We start from the raw sequence: 24,622 nt of genomic DNA on the forward strand, positions 1-24,622 counted from the left end.
CTCATCGATCAGGAGACCATGCTGTCAGGGTGAAGCATTTGAAAGTACTTGGATTTCTACTTCCGTTTCGTTAAAACACTTTAAAATGTTTAATTCTTTGACTTGTATAGAATGGGAACTTTAAATTAATTTCCTTTCAATATGATACCATTTTGAAAATTCTGCCGAGGAAAACAAATTAACCAGGGCTTTTATTTATTTACAGCTTGGAAGACTTTCATGATTGGATTTCTAAAGCCATAAACTCTCAGGAAACTGATGGCCTCATCAATTCTGTGAGTTGTTAAAACGCATCGTGTGTGCTTTGGGTGTTTTCCTAGATTCGGATTTACAGTCCGCTGTTTAGTAATCTTAATTATCTCATGCTGTGCAAGGCCAGGTCATGTGTCCTGCCTTCTTGGTAAACAGCAGTCCTCGCTGGCCCCGTGAAGGGTGCCCCCCCGTCTTTGTGAGGCTGGAGCTTTAGCTGCTTTGTGATGCTGGGTGTGGAGATGGTTTTTACTCTTCAGGCAGCACTGTTGAATCAATCCGTTTAGGTAGAGAGTATCAAGATTAAGACAAAAGAGTGAGAGACATCAGTATTAAATCTATACATGGGATGGCCTGCTGTGATGATTAAACATACTGTCTGTGTTAATCGATTAATTATGGACGTATCTGTGTCCACTTATGGACACACTTGCTGGTACTCTTGCTCCTTTGTGGTCATTTATCAGCATGGCCACCGAGGCTCAGCAGGAGGCACATAAACCAAATAAAGTGAAAAACCTAACCTCTAGGTGGGGTCTTTACAAAAGCAAATTAAACTATTATCCAGAACAATGATCCTTGGCTTTCACTCTGCTAATTTCTTCCCTAAAACACAGGAAAGTGTAGTTTACTCTTTTGTGTTATGAACTGTTTGCATTTTTCTCCTCTTTTCCGGCAGGAGCTGGGGTCTCCGAGCAGGGCGGACGACCCCCCACCAGAGGCCTGGCGTCAGTCGGCGACCCCCCTGCGCCTCCGCTGCGTGGACACGTTCCGCGGGTATGTGGGCTCCCTGGTGACACGTGGGCACAGGTGGCCTCGGATGGCACGTTCCTAAGTCCACCCACTTGCAGCGGGAGGCATTTCACGTACCTTTTACTCTCTAGGCTAGAAAGGATTTCCTGCCCTAAAGAGAAATCGTCAGCCTCTTCTGAGTTGAAAACTGTCATGAGAGCCAGGGTGACGTGTCACTGGAGAGCAGCAGTGGGAGAGGCCGGAGCCCGCCTCCCCTGGTGCACAGGTGCTGCTGGGAAAGCCACTCACACGTGTGAGCAGCTGCCCGAGCGCCCCGTGTCCGCTCAGCCCTGGACCGATGGGCCGGTGCCCCAGTCTGGAAACGGAACCCTCAGCCTCCTCCACCATTCGCACAGCAGCTCGGATATCAACTGATGGCAAATCCACAGAGTCCTGCAGTAAATTGTTATTTTCCAGTTCTGGGAAAAGAACGAAGGCCAGGACCAAACTCTGAAAATAGAGTCTAAAACTGTATGGCTGAAAAGCAATATCTAGGTGTCAGGTCTTCTGTTTCTCCCACTGAGGCCTTTCAAACTCCAGTGATAACCTGATAACTCTGACCCAGCTTCCCGAGCTCTGAGTGCTCCTGTGTGTGTATCCAAAGCCAGGCAGTAATAACAGTAATGATACTAATAGTAACCACTGCTAACAGTTTTGAGTCCTCATGGTATGCCAATCACTGTTCCAATTTGTCTTAATTTCTTTAATCTCTTAGCAATCCTATGAAGTGTATACTTTTAATAATACACCTGTTTCACAGATAAAGAAATTGAGCCACAGAGTTGAGTAAGTTGGGCTCCAGAGTGCCCACAAATCACCCACTGACATACTACCGTTTTTTTCCCCCACATTCTGAGAAATTAGCAGCAAACAACAGCACATGCAGAATCTATTTTATTGTATTTCTCTTCCTTTCGGAGATGTTCACAGGTGGACGGGAGTTGACATGGATTAAGTGCTAAGATATTTCAAGCACCGTTTAGGTGCTGTGACGTATGTTACTCTCCGTCATGGTGCCCGTGGTCCCCGGGTCAGGGGTGTCCCTCCTTCACAGAGAACTGATGAGGGGCTCGCCTGAGGTCCAGTGGCTCCTAAGAGAGAGGGACCCAGGGCTTGACCCTGAAGACTGTCCCCTCCCACTACAATTCTTTAACCTGAGACATCTAAGTAATTAGCACAAAGTGGAGTGATCGGGAATGTTTTGCACCGTTTTCAAGTTACACAGTTCAGTGTTGGTGTAAGTTTTTCTTCAGACATCATGTTGGAAGTGTTGGCTGAGAGGACTTTAGCGCGGGGTCCTAACCGTGATGGTTAGAAGTGGGAGTTTCCTGCTCGTTAAGTGTCTGCTTGTATCATGACGGCACCTGTGTCCTGCAGCCGGGCCATCCTTGTCACGTGCCCAGGCCCTGAGAGCACATCTTTGTGGCTTTGCAGGATCGCTCTCATCCTCATGGTCTTCGTGAACTACGGAGGTGGGAGATACTGGTACTTCAGGCATGCAAGTTGGAACGGTAAGACACCGCCGAGAGGTCGCCTTGCTGACGTGGGCCCTCTGAGAGCCGCAGGTAGGAGGGCTCCTCGGCGTCCCCCAGGGGTTCTAGAGGTGAGCCCCACAGAGGTCCCTTAGGTCATCCTGTCAGCCTTCAGTTCTGTTCTTCCTTTCATGTGCTCTGGCTCGGAGATGCTTCGCTGCCATCACGTTGTCAACGATCCTTGTCCTCCTCTAGGTGTGTCTTGTACCTCAGCCGCATGGGCGTCCTGCCCCGAGACTCGTGGTCCTCCTGGGGGTGCCGTGGAGCTGGGGGTGGCCGGAGTGGTGCTGAATAGTGGCTGTGAATCTGGCTGGGGGGTTGGTCTAGGATGGGTTTTGAGTAAGATCTGCCTAAGATCACAGATTGTCCGCATACTTCTCTGTGGTGCTGCCACAGCAGGGCTGCTCTCAGGTAGCGCCCGGGCTGGCCCCTGGCCGCAGAGTCCAGGGAGCTCGGTGCTGCTTCACAGGGTTTTCCCAGGACTCGCCCCGTCAGTGCGAGATGGAAGCCGTCCCGGGTCAGGGAGCACCGACGTTCCAGGTCCTTTCCTCACTGTCGTTCTTGTGTTCTTCTGCAGGACTGACGGTGGCTGACCTTGTGTTCCCGTGGTGAGTTGCAAGTCCGCCATCCGCTCTTCGTAGCCCATCTGCAAAGTTTTGTTTTCAGCGGATGCTGGACCTTCCCAACACCAGCCTTGAGTTCCAGGCTGCGGGCCTGTGCTGCCCACAGGTGATGGCGTGATGAGGTCCTTCCAAAAGCCGGGTTCCTGAATCATTCTGACACTTGGCCTCGTGCTTATCTAAGACACTTGAGAATAAAAGACTGCTGATCTCAGAGGGAACATTTTATTAGTGTGGATATGATGTACAAGATCCTGGAATCTCGTAGGAAATCATAAATTCTGAATATTCCACTAATCCTGAAAATAAATTTAAACATCTTAGTTCCTAAAAGGTATGCAGTATATCAGTATCAGGGAATTCTGATAAGTGTGTAGCAGTTAAGGGTAGTAATAAGTTACACTTTAAAATAATAGTGGAGGACTTCCCTGATGGTGCAGTGGTTAAGAACCCGCCTGCCAATGCAGGGGGCACGGGTTCAAGCCCTGGTCCGGGAAGATCCCACATGCCGTGGAGCAACTAAGCCCCTGTGCCACAACTACTGAGCCTGCGCTCTATAGCCCGCAAGCCACAACTACTGAGCCCACGAGCCGCAACTACTGAAGCCTATGTGCCTAGAGCCCATGCTCCACAACAAGAGAAGTCACTGCAGTGAGAAGCCCGCGCTCCGCAGCGAAGAGTAGCTCCCGCTCGCCGCAACCAGAGAAAGCCCGTGCGCAGCAACGAAGACCCAATGCAGCCATAAATAAACAAACAAATAAAAAAATAAAATAAAATAAAATAATAGTCGAGTACCCCGCTCTGCCTGGAGCATTCCCCTGTTGAGGGACTCTGGCCCCTGCACAACGTGGCTTTTGTGTCTTTGCTGAGATGCTTTGAGCGACTTGCTTCCGTCATTTATAGGCAGGACCAGCCACTGGTTTGCGTCTTTGGTCCCCAGTGTTTCACTGCTAATGTGAACTCAGGTTTATCTGAGTGGGGGAGGAGTTCCTTTTGTTTTAATTGACGTATAGTTGATGTACAACATTATATAAGTTACAGGTGTACAATATAGGGATTCACAGTTTTTAAAGGGTACACTCCATTTATAGTTATAAAATATTGGTATTCCTTATGTTGTACAGTACATCCTTGTAGCTTATTTTATACCTAGTGGTTTGTCTGTCTTTGATGGGAGGCTTGTCCATGGAAGCTGCAGTCAGTCCCGAAGGATCTCCGCCTAAGACAGGACGAGAAGGTGCACAGTCCTTCCAGCCCAACATTCTGATTCTTCTCCACCACTAAACCGGAAGTGGTTTCAATCGTCGGTTTCTTTCAAAAATCACGTGTTGCTTCTCTTACATATTTGGTTATAAAATACTAATGACATAGAGACAAAAAAAGTTGGAAGTGGCCACCTAGTAATAGCTGTTGTTTTTTTAGGTTTGTGTTTATTATGGGATCTTCGATCTTTCTGTCAATGACTTCTGTTCTGCAGCGGGGATGTTCCAAATTCAGATTGCTGGGGAAAATTGCATGGAGGAGTTTCCTGTTAATCTGTATAGGAATTGTCATTGTGAACCCCAATTATTGCCTTGGTCCACGTAAGTATTTTTTCCCCTCTGTTAGAATGTATTCAGGTTGAAATAGGGAAACGATGTGTTATAATTTGAAAGAAGTGCAGTTTCTCCATCTCATGTACCTGCAAAAAGAACAGTTACTAGAAAAGTATATCTAATATATACTTGTATGACTTTGGACATTATTATTATTACTATCTTGGAATTTTAGGCCTGGGAGGTGCCACCAAGTCCACTCAAACCCTTCTGTACATAGGAAGACCCTGGGGCCGGGAGAGTGAGGTGCTGTGTCCGTGTGTAGTGAAGGGCAGAGCAGGGGCCAGACCAGGCCACTGGTTCTCAGAGCTGCCCTCCTGCCGCTTTGGTTTCATCAGCTTTCACAGTAAGGCTGTTGTTCAAGGGTCCACCTTGCCATCACCTGAATGCCCCCGGGCTGCGGGAAAGGTATGACATCTCTGTCACTGAGTGGCGTGAGAGGGACAGAAAAGCTGAGGGAAGAATGTGAGCCCTGTTCTGGGGACCAGTGTCGGAACCGGGGAATGCAGCGGCCACCGTCCTTAAGGGGCTTACGGTATCATTAGCAGAAAGAAGACGTACTTATCCAGGCAGGTGCCAGGTGAACCCCTCAGGCAAGAAGCACTAAGGCTTCAGGCAACGGGAGGAGGTGGGGTCCTAAGGGAAGGTGTCACAGAAAAGTCCATTCGATGGATCACCCAACAGAGGGCCGCTGCTCCGAGGAGGACACACTGCGGGGGTCCTTACAGGGTTACCCTCGGGCAGTGATACAGTCACGTAGCCTGCAGGGCAGGGACAGTCCGCGGCCTGCACTGGGTCTGCAGGTTCCTGCTGGATGTGATTTGAATCCACACTCCTGATGGGAATGGCCGGAGCGGGGCGGGGCGGGGCGGGGCTTCAGGGCTGAGGGCGTCCGCACTTTATCCCCACACCGAGCCGGACCCTTGCTCTTAGCCCAGCCTCGCTGCCGTGTGTGAGCCAGGCCCTTGACCACGTGTGTTTCCATCTCCAAGAGCTTAACTTCCTCAGGTGCAATGGAAGTCTGTCTCCCCCCTCAGGAAACAGTGGTGTCGTCTTGGGGTGAAGTGAGCAGTGCTGGCTGACACCCCTGTACCCTGTGCGTCCCGCAGTGTCCTGGGAGAAGGTGCGCATCCCCGGCGTGCTCCAGCGGCTCGGGGGCACCTACTTTGTGGTCGCCGTGTTGGAGCTGCTCTTTGCCAAGCCCGTGCCTGAGATCTGCACCTCGGTGAGAAACCCTGCATTAAAGAAGGGGGAGAGGTCCCTGTTTAGGTGCTAGAACTTTCTTTAGTTTTGAGTGCAGTACCAGATACTACAAGACTCTTTAACTCAGTCAAAAACGTTCATTTTTCTCTTCAATTAGTTATTTTTATTTAGTCTTTATATCTTTTTTTTTAAATTGTGGTAAAAAACACATAACATGAGATCTACCCTCTTCACACATATTTCAGTTTCCGTTAATCAAATGAATGTGATGGCGTTAAATAACATCACCATCTTTTAGTTGGCTGGTCCAGCCTCTTGGGGGAATTACTGCCAGTTTTTCAATTTCCTGGTGGTAAAGACACACAAAAACCTCACAGAACATTTCAGTGTCTATACACATGCTGCAGAGGTTCGACTTGGACAGTGCCAAGATCGGGCCAGGAGATGACAGTTCCGCCCTGGGCTGCTTCCTGTTTCTTCTTTGTAAGAAGTATGTGAGCATCTCACCTCTTTTATAATTACTTTCTGTCTTATTATAAATGGCTGAGTTGAGTTTACTCAGATGACAGCTATTTTTTTCCCCCAATGGAAGTAAAACTTCAGGTGGAAATGTTTCAATCCTTCCATTTGGGGTCCTACTTCACAGTAAGTTAATAAAGCTGTATTGGTTGTCCAGCTGCTTCCTGTGTGGGTAACTAGCAAATTCATCACTGAATCCCAGGTTCTCTTGGTTTTTCCTGTAACGATCCCTCGGTTGTGTGTGCTTGGAGCGCATTTACACTTCACTCCTTCGCACCGCGCCCCCCGGCCCCCGCTGGCGCACCCGTGCCCTCTGCTGTAGACTACGGAAGGCACGCAGGGGCTGCACGTGCACACGTGAACCTGACCTTGCTGGCTGTGGGGGACCGGAGGGTCTGCGAGGCTCGTCCAGGTCCCACAGTGGAGCCCAGGTCTGGGGGGACACCAGGAGTGGTGGGCTGCACCTCTCCTTCCTTCAACCAGAAGAGCTCCAAAAGCTTAAATTTTATTTTCCGTTTTAAAAATATAGCTGTATTTCTTTCTTTTAATTTAATTTAATTTATTTATTTTTGGCTGTGTTGGGTCTTTGTTGCTGCGCGCGGGCTTTCTCTAGTTGCAGTGAAGGGGGGTTACTCTTCGTTGCAGTGCGCAGGCTTCTTATTGCGGTGGCTTCTCTTGTTGCGGAGCATGGGCTCTAGGCATGCGGAATTCAGTAGTTGTGGCACGTGGGCTCAGTAGTTGTGGCTTATGGGCTCTAGAGCGCAGGCTCAGTAGTTGTGGCACACAGGCTTAGTTGCTCCGTGGCACGTGGGATCTTCCCAGACCAGGGCTCAAACCCGTGTCCCCTGCATTAGCAGGCGGATTCTTAACCACTGTGCCACCAGGGAAGTCCCTTTATTTCTTTTTAAAATAATAGCTTTATTGAGATATAATTCACATACCATAAAGCTTACACATTTGAGGTGTAAAATTGAGGGATATTTAGTATATTCACAGAGTTGTGCAGTTGTCACCACTGTCTAATTCTAGAACAATTTCATTATCCCCCAAAACACCCTGTCCTCACTACCAGCCACTCTCCAACCCCAGGTCCCCCCAGCCCTAGGCAACCCCTAGTCTACTCTCTGTCTATAGATCTGCCTGTTCTGGACATGTCATAGAAATGGAGTTATAGAATATGTGGCTTTTTGTGTCTGGCTTCTCTCATTTAGCAGAATATTTTTTGAGGTTTATCCATGTTATACCATCAGTACTTGATTCCTTTTTACTTCTGAATAATATTCCATTTTATGAATGTACCACATTTTGTATCCAGTCATCAGGTGATGGATATTTGACTTGTTTTCACTTTCTGGCTATTATGCATAATGATTCTATGTCCATTTGTGTACAAGTTTTTGTACGAACATCTCTTTTCAGATCTCGGGTATAGGAGTGGAATTGTCCACTGATTTCTTCTCAACTGGTATTTTACTGTGCTATATCATAGAGATGAAGCATCTAGACCACATACCACATATGGAATAAACACGCGTCTATTTTGTGCGACTACCGTAAAGGCCAAGAGGAGCGTCACAGAGAATTTTCTGAGTACATGTACTGGACTGTGTATTGTTTCCCATTCCACTTGCGTTTAGTTCACGTTTTTTATGCCCTGCCCCTGCAGGAGAGAAGCTGCTTTTCTCTGCTGGATATCACATCCAGCTGGCCCCAGTGGCTCTTCGTCCTGATGCTGGAAGGTGTTTGGCTGGCCTTGACCTTCTTCTTACCTGTTCCCGGATGCCCTACGTGAGCCAGCCCTGTGGGAAACCCCTTTTTGCCAAGTCCGAGCCCCTGGGTTACAGCTGTCGGATTTCCCACATTGGGACCTCCCTTCCTCTCTCTCTTCTCCCCTTGTGTGGGAGGGGGTTTGGGCACGTGTCCAGAGGCCTGTCTCCGTGAGGTTTTCCAGGGTCGGTGGGACGGACGTTGGGCCCCCGCCTCACCCCTCGGGCAGCCGGCGAGTCAGGGGCCCCGCAGTGGACGTGCATGGCGCCCTGGGGTCGTCAGGCTGGTGGGTGTTTGCGGCTCTCTGTGGGCACGCACGTCACCAGTGTACATCCCCCCGCTCCTAAGTCTGGTGGGTGAGGTGCATGTTCTCGCTTCCCCAGCGGCTATCTGGGCCCCGGGGGCCTCGGAGACTGGGGCAAGTACCCGAATTGCACGGGAGGCGCTGCCGGCTACATTGACCGCCTGCTCCTGGGAGGCCATCACCTCTACCAGCATCCTTCCTCGGCTGTGAGTGAGCGCGGCTCCGACTTGGAACCGGACGCTGAGGGGAAGGACGGGAAAGAGCCAACTCCGAACTGTGGCCATAAAATAGACTAGGGTGGAGCGAAGTTTTATTTGAAAAGTTGGCTGCCTTCACAGACTTGAGTTTAATGTTGGTTGTGGGCGGCGTATAGACGTTTCTTTGGCTGTTGAAGTGAGACTGCCTGGTGTCAGGTGTGCAGCAGGGTGCTTTCTTGTACATCTCAGGTATGGGGACAGCTCCCCGTGCGGGAGGTCTGTCAGCCAGTGCTTTTGGGATCAGCACGTGTGGGGCTGGAGGAAGCAGGACGGGGCAGTGGGGACAGCCACACGCAGGCCCCCGCTGGTCTCCTGGGGGCTGGGGCGGCCCCTCAGGGTTGTTCTCAGTGGAGTGAGGGGCCAGGCCCTAGACATCCCTGGTGGGATGTGATGGCCTGGCCAGGGGGTGACTCCTGAGGGGCAGCTCTCTTCAGGGACAAATCCAGAAGCGGCTGAGAGCTTTGGGCCATGAATATGTCTAGCAGCGGGGGGTGGGGGGGGGGTGGGGGGGTGGATGCTTTAGTTGCAAAAGGGGTGGGACGGACAGGCGGGGGCCGGATAGCTGGGCGGTGCCTTCCAGCACCCACTGCAATGACTGGTTCCAAATTTCTGCCGTTTCTACAATAACGATTTCTTTTATAATGAAATAATACAAAGGTATTTTTTTTATCGTTATTTGCCTTAAAAGAAGAAAGGAAGCTGTCGGTGTTACAGTAGGGTTGGCCGCAAAGAGTAAAGCTGAAAATTAGAAGATGTCACATGTGGTGTTTGAAGCTGGTTAGGGACGTGTAGTGTCACAGCCACAGGGCCCAGCACGGTCTCCGGGGCCGCCTGAGGTCCAGGCGGCTGCACTGCGCCAGGGCTCACGTCTGTGTTCCCTTCCAGAGTGTCACATGCCACACACTTTCTTGGCCAGAAGTATTCTGCCCGTCATCCCCATAAGTTAGCAGTGAATTTCTGCAGGAAAACCAAAAATGTTGAATACTGGGGTGTAGCCAAGTTTGCGTTTTGTCTGCGAGTTGTTGTGTGCTTTTTGCGATCCTTGGGTGAGTCCGGCCTTCTTGTCCTGCCCTGTCAGGTGCTGTATCACACCGAGGTGGCCTACGACCCAGAAGGCATCCTGGGGACCATCAACTCCATCGTGATGGCGTTTTTAGGAGTTCAGGTATTTGTTCATTTCATGAGAATGCGTGTTCCTGACAGTTCGTGATTATTGATTCATTACTAATCCAAAAACCGTTTGATTAAAATAAGTAACTGGAAGCACATCTTCTGTGTTTCAGACCTAATAAATTCTGTTTATATTTGACAGGTTGTCAAAACCAGAGGTTGCTAAAATGTAGCACATTCGAATAATTAGGTACAATTCCTATATTCTCCAAAGACGTTACTCATATGGCTCATCTCGGCAGTGGGTACACAGCAGCCCCTGGCTGAGAGGGGTCCCTGCTGGGCTGGCAGTCTTTGGAAGGTCACCTGTCACCTTATGTGTACAGTTGACACAGTTTCAGGTTATGCCTATTTTATGCCAAAGTCAGTACAGGTTGTTCTTGGTTTCTCTCACATGCAGTTTTGTTGGGATTCTGAGCAGTCTAGATTTTCCTTGCTGAAGTTCTCCTTATTGGTGTTTGAAACTATTATTTGAGGGGAGATGACGGGGAGGGGAAAGACCGGGTCCAGCCCCCCGGGGGTGCTCTGCAACGGTGAAAATGCTCCGCGTGTGCTGTCCACGAGGCCGCTGAGTCTTCCGACGTGGCTGGTCTGACGGAGGAACTGGTTTGTAATTTTACGTCATTTAAATTTAAACTGAAATTGTCACAGGTGGCCAGTGGCTCCCACGTGGGACAGTGCAGGTCTACAGCATATACATTTTGGTGATTAAATAATTTCCTATTTAGAGATACTGCCTTTCTGTCTGCAGCACTTTAGAGTTTACATTGGGTGCTTTTATTCATAAATGCATTTAATCCCCCCACATGCTCTCCAGGGAAATCTGCGCCTGCAGGAGCAGCCGAGGGTGGGTGGTGAGGAGTACAGACCGGCGCCGGTGCCTGGACTTGACCCCGCTTACTAGCTGGGTCATCCCGGGAGTGTTACTGCACCCTCTGTGATGCAGTGGCACCTAAATAAGTTAATTCACATAAGGTTCTAAGAATGGGACAGTCATAAATTTTAGCTATTATAAGTTATTATTAACACTTTCTCTGACGTTTCCAGAAATTAATTCCTAATTTGCAAGGGGGCGGGGCTATGCAAAGTCCAGATTTTTCTCTTTTTAAAGTGTTTCCCTGCCTCTGGGTCCACCCTGTTCTGTCCCTCTTCTGTACCCCTGCCAGACTGGGCCATCTAGCAGGCCAGTCTGAGCTGGTTCCTTGTCACTTTGGGGGGAAAAGTGACTTTCCTTGGCTCCCATCACCTGTGGGAGAAAGCTCGTGCCTACCTGCTCCCACCTTCCCACCTCCGCCCACCCCCGGCCTTTCTGAATTGCCTGCAGCACCTCGGGGAGGCTGTGCATTTTCACCCGTGTGACATACTCCTGTGCATGCTGTTCCTTCCTGCCCAGACACTGTTCCTGCTTTGTGCTCATATCCTCAGCCTGGCGGTACCTCCTCTGCACATCCCCTTCCCTCCCTCCTTCCCTCCCTCCCTGGTGGTCCCTGTGCCTCTAGGCCTCCACTAGCCAAGGGCAGGGGTACTGTTCATCCCCTTGTAACCCCAGTGCCTGCAGGTGAGTCTGCCTGTCGAGCGGTTAGGACAGTGGATGAGTATGAAGTAAGAACACATCGCAGGCGATTCTCTTGGTCATACTGTGCGTTTTCTTCCCCAGGCAGGGAAAATACTCCTGTATTACAAGGATCAGACCAAAGGCATCCTGATCAGATTCGCTGCCTGGGGTTGTTTTCTTGTAAGTAGCAGATGGTCCTCACTGAAATTCCTTCTCTTCACACATACACATTTCAAAGACATAAAATGTTTAGTGACCGGCCGTGGGATAGACAGCAGCTGTCACTTCGCATCGATAACATTCTTCACTTGAATATCAGAGAGGAAAAGTCTCGACATCTAAGTTGTCAGGTTGATTTTCTTAGGAAAATGTCTTTATAAATAAGTCAATGAAGATATGAGGAAATGGAGCGGAGGTGTGGGTTCTGGTGGGGACCTTTGCCAGAAGGACCAGGCCAATGATAACAGGTTCAGTGGGGGCAAAAGATAAGCTTGGCTGTTCCTTTCACCCCTGACCTGGCAGTCATGTTTCCTCCACGGATTCACTCCAGTTGATCAGTTCATTTACCTTCAACTCAGAGTAATGCTGAAAAGAGGATTTTTGGAGAACATTTTTAGTTACACATCTTAAAAATGTTTGTCCAGTTAAAAGAATAAAACGGAGGGCACAGTTTTCAGCCTTCCCTAAGCAATTAAGTCACTCCTGTTTTTCAGTTTTGAACCACAATTGTTTCTTGGGATGATGTAAAAAACTTTAACATCTTTCTCCCCGCTTCTAGGGGTTTATTTCTGTTGCTTTGACAAAGGCTTCCGAAAATGAAGGCTTTATTCCAGTCAACAAAAACCTCTGGTAGGTACAGAAAGCCTGTCATTTTCACATCCGGTCGGGCTGCCCTTGGATGTGCTCTCGGGAACCCTGAGATGCCCGCTGTCCCCCAGGTCCATCTCCTATGTCACCACGCTGAGCTCCTTCGCCTTCTTCATCCTGCTGGTCCTGTACCCCGTTGTGGACGTGAAGGGGCTGTGGACGGGAACCCCGTTCTTCTACCCGGGTGAGTCCCCCCACCAACCGGCCCCAGGCCTCACGGAGGAGGGGACCCAGCGGACGGGCCAGAGGCCGCGGGTGCCGGGTGTATCCAAGGTGCCGGCCGAGGGGGTCCGAGGGGGTCCACGCAGGGCGTCACTGGGCCTGTCCCCGAGCAGGCCCACCCCGTTTTACCATTTAGGTTGTGGGATCATAAATGCACCCCTCTGGCCGCTTCAGGCACGTCGTGCAGTCCCTCGAGCTTCAGAAACAGGGCCGTGCTTTCTCATGTAAACCCACTGCCCTGCAGGCGGTGCCTAAGAGACACCACGCGGAGATGCACGGGTTCTGCCCTAGACGAGAGACAGTAGATGACTTCAGTGACTCGTTTCAGCCCCGAGTCCAGTAACAGTTTACGCTCGTTGGTCCTCAAGTTTTCTGTGTAGAGAATATAAATGAATCATTCTGGCTTTCCTTTCAGATTTCGTATTCCAGAATTACACTTACCAAAGGAATGTTTTCTAATAATTTTTGGATAAGGTTTACACTCAAATCTCTAAGATTCGCATCACTTATTTTTGGCGTAGCCAGTAACAAGTGGGCACGTTTTCTTTTTTCACTGAACTAAAGGCAAATTTCAAGAGTTAAGTCGACAACCAGCTGTGTTTCCCCAGGCATGAACTCGATCTTGGTGTACGTGGGCCACGAGGTCTTCGCCAACTACTTCCCCTTCCAGTGGAGGCTGGGAGACAGCGAGGCGCACAAGGAGCATCTCGTTCAGAACACAGTCGCCACTGCTCTCTGGGTGCTCATCGCCTACGTTCTCTATAAGAAGAAGGTGTTCTGGAAAATCTGAGGCTGCAGCTGAGATGCGTTGCTGGCGGACGACAGGGCCTGGGGCCTCATTAAAAGGAGCCATTCGTTATAAAACTGCGTATTTCCAGGTTATTGGGGGAGATGCGGACGTGCTCAGGCTGGTTGATTGGACATGGCTCCTCTGACTCTGTGTACGTGAGACTCAGACATCTGAAACGTAACTGTCTTTTCTCTCCACCTTCTGTAGAAATGGATGCCTTTGCAACTTCATTCTAAGGATTTCTCCTTTAGTTTTTCACAAGGGCGTTAACCAGGCCATTTTGCTTCTGTGACCACCTAAGGTCTGATCTTACTGATCTTCTTTCCTGCAGACTGTCTCTCTGTGCTGGTCCATGCCGACCAAGATACCACCGTTTCTGTTGTCTGACTCTGAAGCTCATTGGGTATGGTGTGTAGTAACACAGTCTAATATATTTCGGTTACGTACAGTTTAGTATTTCAAGAAAGTCCAAGTAATCTCCTTTCAGATCTGTAAGTAACTGGTGGGTCCAAAAAAAATGCCTTTCTATCAGAAGCCATTTTCTCCTTTTCCTCACTTGAAAAACAAGTGAAACAGTAGATGTGTTATTCCCGGCCACCCTTGCATATACCCATCTCTCTACCCACCCACCTCCTGCCTGTCTGTCTTTCTGTCTGTGTGTCTGGGTGGTAGCTGGTCCCCCAGGCCATCCTCTGTCTCTAGGAAGAGAGAGAAGCTCATGGTCATGGCCGGGCTCCTGCTGTGGCGTCCTTGCCGGGTCAGACGCCAGGCAGGTCCCATCACAACGAGGGACACGGTGCTGCCCGCTCAGCTCCCCTCCAGCTCTGAGACCCAGCGGGGTGGGAGACATCGGTGGCATTTCTGAAATCCTTAGAAAAATAATTTTGTTGCAGAAAACTCTTCAAAATAAATGAGAAGTTTAAAAAACTCTCATCAGAGTAACTGTTTTCAGAATGACCCTCCACAATGGAGGCGGCTTTCCTGCTTGGAATCACCAAGCTGAAGACCTGTTTCTCAGGAGTGAAGGAGGAGAACACAGAGGACCAGCACTCCCGTTTTGCAGCATCCTACTTAGGGGTTTTCTGTGAGAATCCCACGTTGAAGGAAGCTGTGGCAATAGGTTGTACTTTGGAGCATCCTTGCATGGTGAGACGGGCTCCCTTCGACCTGTCCCCCTGATGTCAGCTCTCACCCTGCGTGGATAGTGAGTTTCCAGCTACCCCATCTCTACCCGAACTCTCATCCCAACTTGTACCTGTCCGCCTGGGTGTCCGCCAGCATTCAGGCTCCCCACCTCCACCCTCTCTTCTCAAACACAAGCCTTTCCAGCTTGGATTGTTCCAGCTCTGCAGACAGGTGACCCTCTGTCTCTCGGATAAAACCGTCTTTCACCCGCTTTACCTCCTCTGTCCCCCTTTCCCATGTTTAGTCATTGCCAAGTCGTCTCAGTTCTCACGGTCACTGCCTGTTACTCTTGCCCAGATGCCAAGAGGAATCATTTTCCTTCCCTCGGTCCCTCCTTCTGTAAAGTCACTGCCCTCTGCCCCAGATTACACTGCATAAACAGAGGCTGACTCGCATCACCTCCTTACAAGCGCTTGCCCTGAAGGTGGAACAGCTTCGCTGGCAGGTAGAGCCGTCCTCCGCTGAGCCCAGCACAGCTTCTCGGCTCCCTGCCAGCCCCCTGGACCCAGCCTGCTACTTGCAGCCCCATCAGCTGCCTCCTGCCCCTGACTTTGCTTAGTCCCCTTAATTTTCTCCCATCGACGCTTGACCTATCACATTCGCCCCCTGCTTCTAAGGCACCTTCTCTAATCTCTTAGTCTTGTCCCTAAGTAATAGTTTCTTCCTCTGGGTTCTCGTCGTATCTGGTTGGGCTCAGTCTCGTGGCACCTGTTGCTCTCTGCCTTGTATGACAGCGACGTGGGTCCATGACCAGCTTCCCGCGCTCGACTGAGAGCTTGTGGAGGATGAGGCACGCTCCTCACGCGCAGGCGCTAAATAAGCGTGTGTGAGAGCAAAATGGGGTGGTGGGCTTGCTTTCGCGTGTATCTGGAGCTGACGTGTGTCTGTGTGCGTGCGCGCGCGTACACGGGGGGAGAGCTGTCATCTTTGAGGAAACCCCTCTCTTGCGGTGCACCTTTGTGGGTGGTCATGGCTGTGTCATCCCGAATCTCAGCAGGCAAGGCTGAGCTGGGCCTCTCCAGAAGCAGTTCTCAAGTTGGGGTGTCCATCGGTTAGGATGTCTTGAGCCGGACGGAGCAGGAACTCCCCATCCAGCTGGGTTATAAGGAGAGCATCGCACATAAGTAGTCCCAAGGCGGGTGGGCTCCAGCTCAGCCAGCTCGCTTCACGGCCGAGATGCCCGCCCCATTGCCATCACGACAGACACACGCACTCAGCCAACGCCACACGGGAGGGAGCGGGCATCCCCTCTGTGCCTCATAACGTTCTTGGCCAGAAAACGCTCCCCAAACTGTGCAAAACCAGCCGTGACAAGGGAGCTTGGACTGGCCTGGCCCGGGGCTGAGCGGGGACAGCTGGCACCTCCCTGGGGAGGGCAGGGGGTGTGCGGGGTGAGTGGTGGAGTGGGACATGGCGGTGGGGACAGCCCCGTGCAGCGGTGGCTGCAGAAGACACGTGTCACAGTGCGTCCTGTGGGGAAGTTGGGCGGAGTCCTCGTGTAACAAAGCAGAAAGTACTGTCCTGGAGTGGGGATGTAATAATTGGACATTGTTTATTCAGTTTTTGCACTTATAATCCTAATTCCGCTTTATAATTAGGTGAATAAACTGCTGCTCTTACACTTTACCTCACTTCATTCTGGCCCATAAAGGGCCTCTTTCATAAATGCACAATAATCCGGTTTGTATCAGACGGTATCAGCTTAAATGAAAGTCAACATACTAGTTTTTATTTTTCCTTTAATGTAGTCCTGTTTTCCAAATAAATGGGGGCGACAAATGGACTTTGAGAAATTTTCTCAACAAATCAAACTGCCTTTCAGAAAGATATTTCCATCAATTGTAAAAAACTAGGGGTAGATCTTTAAAAATCCTAAGCAATACGCTGTAGAAGCCATGGCCCTATGAACAATGCAGCTTCTGAGGTGTTAAACACACCCTTTGTTTAAACTTTGAAATTAGGCGGGAAAACGCATCGCCAGTGGTTGTCTTCAGTTGCATATCTGTGTAATCTGTTTTCACTGGTGTAGCAAGCCACCAGTTTTCTCCCAGTAATCAGTTTTTGTTGGGCATTAGTTCCAAAACATTGGTTTTTTTCAGGCTACATGCGTTTCCAATTTCAAAGTTGATAGAAATGCTAGATGTTTGCATCATGTCATAAGATGCTCCAGACCCTGTAACCCCCTTATCTAATTATGTATGTGCAAACACTGCGCCAGATAAAAGATACCAGCATCCCGCTAGCTTTCCTTTGCAGAATCCATCCCAAACGCAGCTGTAAGGACAGCTGGCCTCACTCCCTGCAGGGCCGAGCCCACGGCTTCCCACGGTGTCCATTACCATCTCGGGTCTGGTGGGATTCTGTCCTGACTGCTGGATTTTCTCTACAGAGGTCAGTTCTTTTTCTGATTTTCCCACCTTTCATGGCTGTTCGTTCTTGCATTTTATCTTATTAGAGGTCACACCCTTCCACTTCGATAAATAGAGTTTTTCTGCTATTTGATTAAACTCTGTGTGTCATTTGGCTTGTAAAGTGGTACCTCCATCCAAATCCTGCCTGTTACAGCTCTGCCCAGGAGACAGCTTACATCAGTTTAACAAATCACAGGCAAAGCCGGCCCTTGTCAAAAATGAACAAAGCCAGAGGCTGCTAAAGCGGTGAGGGCAATGGAGGGAGGGTCCAGCGTGATCAGAACTAGTTTCCTGAAACAAAAGGCTGGAGTTTGAAAGGCTGACTGGCTTTGAAAAGGCACCGGGAGCTGGGATGGGATTGGTCCACGTGACTGGGCCACCTGGGTTTGTTCACTGGCGCTTTTACGGAGGAGAAACAAACTTCTATCCTTATGGCAGGAGGCGGTGGTGCCACATGAAGCAAGGTACCCACGGAATTAGTCCCCATCCTCCCTGGATGTTTACATTTCAGAGAGAGCTCCTGGAGGAAACAGTTCTGGGTGGCAGTCTCACATCTCAGAGAACAGAGGGAGGGTTGAGCACTGCAAGCTTTCTAAAGGAGCAAAGAGTAAATTCTGGTGGTGGCAGCTTTCTCAGGCAGACGTTTTAAGGGCGCTGGGGTCATCCCGGGACACCCCTTAAGCTGCTGGAAGGCGGCTGCCCTTTGGTTGAGTCTCTCAGTGCAGGGCTTGGACGGACCCTCCTGTGCCAGTGGTGCAAGCCCTTCCTCGTCTGCACACTTGGTCTGAGTTTCCATTCTATCCTGTGGCCCTTTTCCTGCAACTCTGCACAGCAACGCACCACCGAATTAAAAAAAAAAAAAAAAAAAAGATGATTGGTTCCTTTTTATCTGGTCCCTACACATGTAGGTGTGAGACAGTCTTGTTTTGATGTGTGCTGCCCCCCCAGACGCCGATCTGAGGAAGGGGTTATGAAATCAAAAGGTGCCAGAGTGTTTACTTTGAAAGTTGCTATGGGCAACGCACGCCATGTTTGTAAAAACAACAGGATGGTTTAATATTTGTAATCCACTCATATCACAGTGATAAGCACTTTAAAATGAGCTAGTTGAAATATTTTCTGAAACTGGATATCTATTCCTTAAACCACTTTATTGATCTAATTTTATTTTTAAAAATTTTATTGAAGTATAGTTGATTTACAATGTCATGTTAGTTTCAGGTGTACAGCACAGTGATTCAGTTATATAATTCTTTTTCAGATTCTTTTCCCTTAGGTTATTACAAAATATTGAGTATAGTTCCCTGTGCTATACAGTAGGTCCTTGTTGACCATCTGTTTTACATATAGGATGTATATATGTTAATCCCAAACTCCTAATTTATCCCTCCCCCTTCCTTTCCCCTTTGGTAGCCATAAGTTTTTTTCTGTCTGTGGGTCTATTTCTGTTTTGTAGATAAATTCATTTGTATCTTTTATTTTTTAGACTCCACATATAAGTGATATCATATGATATTTCTCTTTCTCTGTCTGACTTATTTCACTTAGTATGATAATCTCTAGGTCCTGTTACTGAAAATGGCATTATTTCATTCTTTTTTATGGCTGGTACATTTTATATATGTACCACGTCTTCTTTATCCATTCCTCTGTCGATGGACACTTAGATTGCTTCTAGGTCTTGACTATTGTGAATAGTGCTGCTATGAAATTTGGGGTGCATGTAACTTTTCGAATAATGGTTTTCTCTGGATATATGCCCAGTAGTGGGATTGCTGGATCATATGGTTGTTCTATTTTTAGTTTTTTAAGGAACCTCCATACTGTTCTCCATAGTGGCTGCACCAATTTACATTCCCACCAAGAGTGCAAGAGGGTCCCCTTTTCTCCACACCCTCTCCAGCATTTATTATTTGTAGACTTTTTGATGATGGCCATTCTGACTGGTGTGAGGTGATACCTCCATGTAGTTTTGATTTGAATTTCTCTAATAATTAATGATATTAAGCATTTTTTCATGTGCCTTTTGGCCAACTGTATGTCTTCTTCAGAGAAATGTCTATTTTGGTCTTCTGCGCATTTTTTGGATTGGGTCATTTGGTTTTTTGATATTGAGTTGTATGAGCTGTCTGTATCTTTTGGACATTAATCCCTTGTCAGTTGTATTGTTTGCAAATATTTTCTCCCATTCTTTGGGTTGTCTTTTCATCTTGTCTGTGGTTTCCTTTGCTGTGCAAAAGCTTTTAAGTTGAATTAGGTCTCATTCATTTATTTTTGTTTTTATTTCCATTACTCTAGGAGATGGATCCAAAAAGATATTGCTGTGATTTATGTCAAATAGTGTTCTGCCTACATTTTCCTCTAGCAGTTTTATAGTATCCAGTCTTACATTTAGGTCTTTAATCCATTTGAGTTTATTTTTGTATATGCTGTCAGAGAATGTTCTAATTTCTTTTTTACATGTAGCTGTCCAGTTTTCCCAGCACCACTTATTGAAGAGACTGTCTTTTCTCCATTGCATGTTCTTGCCTCCTTTGTCATGATTAATTGACCATAGGTGCATGGACTTATTTCTCGGCTTCCTATCCTGTTCCATTGAACTATGTGTCAGTTTTTGTGCCAGTACCATACTGTTTTGATGACTGTAGCTTTGTAGTAGTATGAAGTCAGGGAGCCTGATTCCTCCAGCTATGTTTTTCTTTCTCATGATTGCTTTGGCTTATTCATGGTCTTTTGTGTTTCCATACAAATTAATTTTTTTTGTTGTTCTAGTTCTGTGAAAAATGCCATTGGTAATATGGTAGGGATTGCATTGAATCTGCAGATTGCCTTGGGCAGCATGGTCATTTTAGCAATATTAATTCTTTCAATCCAAGAACATGGTATAACTAACCATCTGTTTTTTCATCTTCAGTTTCTTTTATCCGCATCTTATAGCTTTCAGAGTACAGGTCTTTGGCTCCTTAGGCAGGTTTATTCCTAGGTATTTTATTCTTTTTGATGTGATGGTAAATGGGATTGTTTCCTTAATTTCTCTTTCTGATCTTTCACTGTTAGTGTATAGAAATGCAATGGATTTTTGTGTATTAATTTTGTTTCCTGCAACTTAACTGAATTCATTGATGAGCTATAGTAGTTTTCTGGTGGCATCTTTAGGACTTTCTATGTATAGTATCATGTCATCTGCAAACAGTGACAGTTTTACTTCTTGCTTTCCAATTTGGATTCCTTTTATTTGTTTTTCTTCTCTGATGGCTGTGGATAGGACGTCCAAAACTATGTTGGATAAAAGTGGTGAGGAATTCCCTGGCTGTCCAGTGGTTAGGACTTGGCACGTTCACTGCTGTGGCCCTGGGTTCAGTCCCTGGTCAGGGAACTAAGATCCTGCAGGTAGTGTGGCATGGCCAAAAAAAAAAAAGTGGGAAGAACACAGCAAGGAGGCAGCTGTCTGCAAGCTAGGAAGGGTGCTCTCACTAGAGACCAAACAGCCAGCATCTTGATCTTGGACTTCCCAGCCTTCAGAACTCAGTGAACAGAGAAGGTGGGCTGTGTCGTGCCTTCAGACCTGGATCAAGACCTGGAATGAGGAAGACCTTCTGCTCTGTGAGGAAGAAGCCCAGAGTCCCGGTGGGTGGAGCCAGGATGCCCCCAAGGCCTTGAGGACACAGAGCAGCTCCCCCAGCACAGAGCCAAGACTGAGAAGCGTGGGCAGTCCCTCACATCAGGAAACTTGCACAAGCCTCTTAGATAGCCTCATCCACCAGAGGGCAGACAGCAGAAGCAAGAAGAACTACAGTCCTGCACTCTGTGGAACAAAAACCACATTCACAGAAAGATAGACAAGATGAAAAGGCAGAGGGCTATGTACCAGATGAAGGAACAAGGTAAAATCCCAGAAAAACAAGTAAATGAAGTGGAGAGAGGAAACCTTCCAGAAAAAGAATTCAGAATAATGATAGTGAAGATGATCCAGGACCTTGGAAAAAGAATGGAGGCAAAGATTGAGAAGATGCAAGAAATGTTTAACAAAGACCTAGAAGAATTAAAGAAAAAACAAACAGAGATGAACAACACAATAACTGAAATGAAAAATAGACTAGAAGGAAACAATAGCAGAATAACTGAGGCAGAAGAACAGATAAGTGACCTGAAAGACAGAATGGTGGAATTCACTGCTGCAGAACAGAATAAAGAAAAAAGAATGAAAAGAAATGAAGACAGCCTAAGAGACTTCTGGGACAACAACATTCACATTATAGGGGTCCCATAAGGAGGAGAGACAGAGAAAGGACCCGAGAAAATATTTAAAGAGATTATAGTTGAAAACTTCCCTAACATGGGTAAGGAAATAGCCACCCAAGGCCAGGAAGTGCAGAGAGTCCCAGGCAGGATAAACCCAAGGAGAAACATGCTGAGAAACATAGTAATCAAATTGGCAAAAATTAAAGACAAAGAAAAATTATTGAAAGCAGCAAGGGAAAAACGACAAAAGACATACAAGGGAACTCCCATGAGGTTAACAGCTGATTTCTCAGCAGAAACTCTGCAAGCCAGAAGGGAGTGGCATGATATACTTAAAGTGATGAAAGGGAAGAAACTACAACCAAGATTACTCTACCTGGCAAGGATCTCATTCAGATTCGACAGAGAAATCAAAAGCTATATAGACAAGCATAAGCTAAGAGAATTCAGCACCACCAAACCAGCTCTACAACAAATGCTAAAGGAACTTCTCTAAGTGGGAAACACAAGAGAAGAAAAGGACCTACAAAAACAAACCCAAAACAATTAAGAAAATGGTAATAGGAACATACATATCGATAATTACCTTAAACGTGAATAGACTAAATGCTCCAACCAAAAGACACAGGCTTGCTGAATGGATACAAAAACAAGACCCATATATATGCTGTTACAAGAGACCCACTTCAGACCTAGGGACACATTCAGACTGAAAGTGAGGGGATGGAAAAAGATATTCCATGCAAATGGAAATCAAAAGAAAGCTGGAGCAGCAATTCTCATATCAGACAAAATAGACTTAAATTAAAGACTGTTACAAGAGACAAGGAAGGACACTACATAATGATCAAGTGATCAATCCAAGAAGAAGATAGAACAATTATAAATATATATGCACCCAACATAGGAGCACCTCAATACATAAGGCAACTGCTAACAGCTATAAAAGAGGAAATCGACAGTAACACAAACATAGTGGGGAACTTTAACACCTCACTTACACCAAAGGACAGATGATCCAAACAGAAAATTAATAAGGAAACACAAGCTTTAAATGACACAGTAGACCAGATAGATTTAAGATATTTAGAGGACATTCCATCCAAAAACAGCACATTACACGTTCTTCTCAAGTGTGCACAGAACATTCTCCAGGACAGATCACATCTTGGGTCACAAATCAAACCTCAGTAAATTTAAGAAAATTGAAATCATATCAAGCATCTTTTCTGACCACAGTGCTATGAGATTAGAAATCAATTACAGGGAAAAAACCGTAAAAAACACAAACACATGGAGGCTAAACAATACGTTACTAAATTACCAAGAGATCACTGAAGAATTCAAAGAGAAAATCAAAAAATACCTAGAGACAAATGATAATGAAAACACGACGATCCAAAACCTATGTGATGCAACAAAAGCAGTTCTAAGAGGGAAGTTTATAGCTATACAAGCCTACCTCAAGAAACAAGAAAAATCTCAAATAAACAATCTAACCTTACACCTAAAGGAACTACAGAAAGAAGGAAAAACAAAACCCAAAGTTAGCAGAAGGAAAGAAATCATAAATATCAGAGAAGAAATAAATGAAATAGGAACAAGGAAAAGAATAGCAAAGATCAATAAAATTAAAAGCTGGTTCTTTGAGAAGATAAACAAAATTGATAAACCATTAGCCAGACTCATCAAGAAAAAGAGGGAGAGGACTCAAATCAATAAAATTAGAAATGAAAAGGAGAAGTTACAAAAGACAGCACAGAAATACAAAGCATCCTAAGAGACTACTACAAGCAACTCTATGCCAATGAAATGGACAACCTGGAAGAAATGGACAGATTCTTAGAAAGGTATAACCTTCCAAGACTGAACCAGGAAAAAACAAAATATGAACAGACCAATCACAAGTAATGAAATAGAAACTGTGATCAAAAATCTTCCAACAAACAAAATACCAGGACCAGATGGCTATACAGGTGAATTCTATCAAACATTTAGAGAAGAGCTAACACCCATCCTTCTCAAACTCCTCCAAAAAACTGCAGAGGAAGGAACACTCCCAAACTCATTCCATGAGGCCACCATCACCCTGATACCAAAACCAGACAAAGATACTACAAAAAGAAGAAAATTACAGACCAATATCACTGATGAATATAGATGCAAAAATCCTCAACAAAATACTAGCAAACAGAATCCAACAACACATTTAAAGGATCATATACCATCAAGTGGGATTTATCCCAGGGATGCAAGGATTCTTCAGTATATGCAAATCAACCATTGTGATACACCATATTAACAAATTGAAGAAGAAAAACCATATGATCATCTCAATAGATGCAGAAAAAGCTTTTGACAAAATTCAACACCGATTTATGATAATATCTCTCCAGAAAGTGGGCATAGAGGGAAACTACCTCAACATAATAAAGGCCATATACGACAAACCCACAGCAAACATCATTCTCAATGGTGAAAAACTGAAAGCATTTCCTCTAAGATCAGGAACGAGACAAGGATGTCCACTCTCGCCACTAGTATTCAACATAGTTTTGCAAGTCCTAGCCACGGCAATCAGAGAAGAAAAAGAAATAAAAGGAATCCAAATTGGAAAAGAAGAAGTAAAACTCTCACTGTTTGCAGATGACATGATACTATACATAGAGAATCCTAAAGATGCTACCAGAAAACTACTAGAGCTAATCAATGAATTTAGTAAAGTTGCAGGATACAAAATTAATGCACAGAAATCTCTTGCATTCCTATACACTAATGATGAAAAATCTGAAAGATAAATTAATAAAACACTCCCATTTACCATTCCAACAGAAAGAATAAAATACCTAGGAATAAACCTACCTAGGGAGACAAAAGAACTGTATGCAGAAAACTATAAGACACTGTTGAAAGAAATTAGGTGATACCAACAGATGGAGAGATATACCATGATCTTGGATTGCAAGAATCAATATTGTGAAAATGACTATACTACCCAAAGCAATCTACAGGTTCAATGCAATCCCTATCAAATCACCAATGGCATTTTTTACAGAACTAGAACAAAAAATCTTAAAATTTGTATGGAGACACGAAAGACCCCGAATAGCCAAAGCAGTCTTGAGAGAAAAAAACGGAGCTGGAGGAATCAGACTCCCTGACTTCAGACTATACTACAAAGCTACAGTAATCAAGACAATATGGTATTGGCACAAAAACAGAAATATAGATCAATGGAACAGGATAGAAAGCCCAGAGATAAACCCACACACCTATGGTCAACTAATCTATGACAAAGGAGGCAAGGATATACAATGGAGGAAAGACAGTCTCTTCAATAAG

General features: G+C 46.5%; 1 protein-coding gene across 4 annotated transcripts in view; it reads left to right on the forward strand.

Annotated features, from left to right (window-relative positions):
• The window catches only part of HGSNAT (heparan-alpha-glucosaminide N-acetyltransferase), a 47,042-nt gene extending 33,526 nt beyond the window's left edge, over nt 1-13,516 (forward strand). For 3 of the 4 annotated variants that reach the window (XM_082444233.1, XM_082444235.1, XM_082444234.1), the window contains exons 6-18: nt 206-275; nt 929-1,026; nt 2,476-2,552; nt 3,151-3,181; nt 4,616-4,776; nt 5,898-6,013; nt 8,177-8,298; nt 8,661-8,787; nt 9,917-10,003; nt 11,666-11,743; nt 12,342-12,412; nt 12,502-12,614; nt 13,261-13,516. In XM_082444233.1, coding sequence (XP_082300359.1) covers nt 206-275; nt 929-1,026; nt 2,476-2,552; nt 3,151-3,181; nt 4,616-4,776; nt 5,898-6,013; nt 8,177-8,298; nt 8,661-8,787; nt 9,917-10,003; nt 11,666-11,743; nt 12,342-12,412; nt 12,502-12,614; nt 13,261-13,442 — 1,333 coding nt within the window. In that variant the 3' untranslated portion in view covers nt 13,443-13,516. The other variant, XM_082444236.1, reaches the window with a different exon arrangement.
• Nucleotides 13,517-24,622: the final 11,106 nt, after the last annotated feature.

This window comes from Balaenoptera physalus (genome assembly GCF_965194825.1).
Source record: "Balaenoptera physalus genome assembly, chromosome: 21".
NCBI lineage: Eukaryota > Metazoa > Chordata > Mammalia > Artiodactyla > Balaenopteridae > Balaenoptera > Balaenoptera physalus.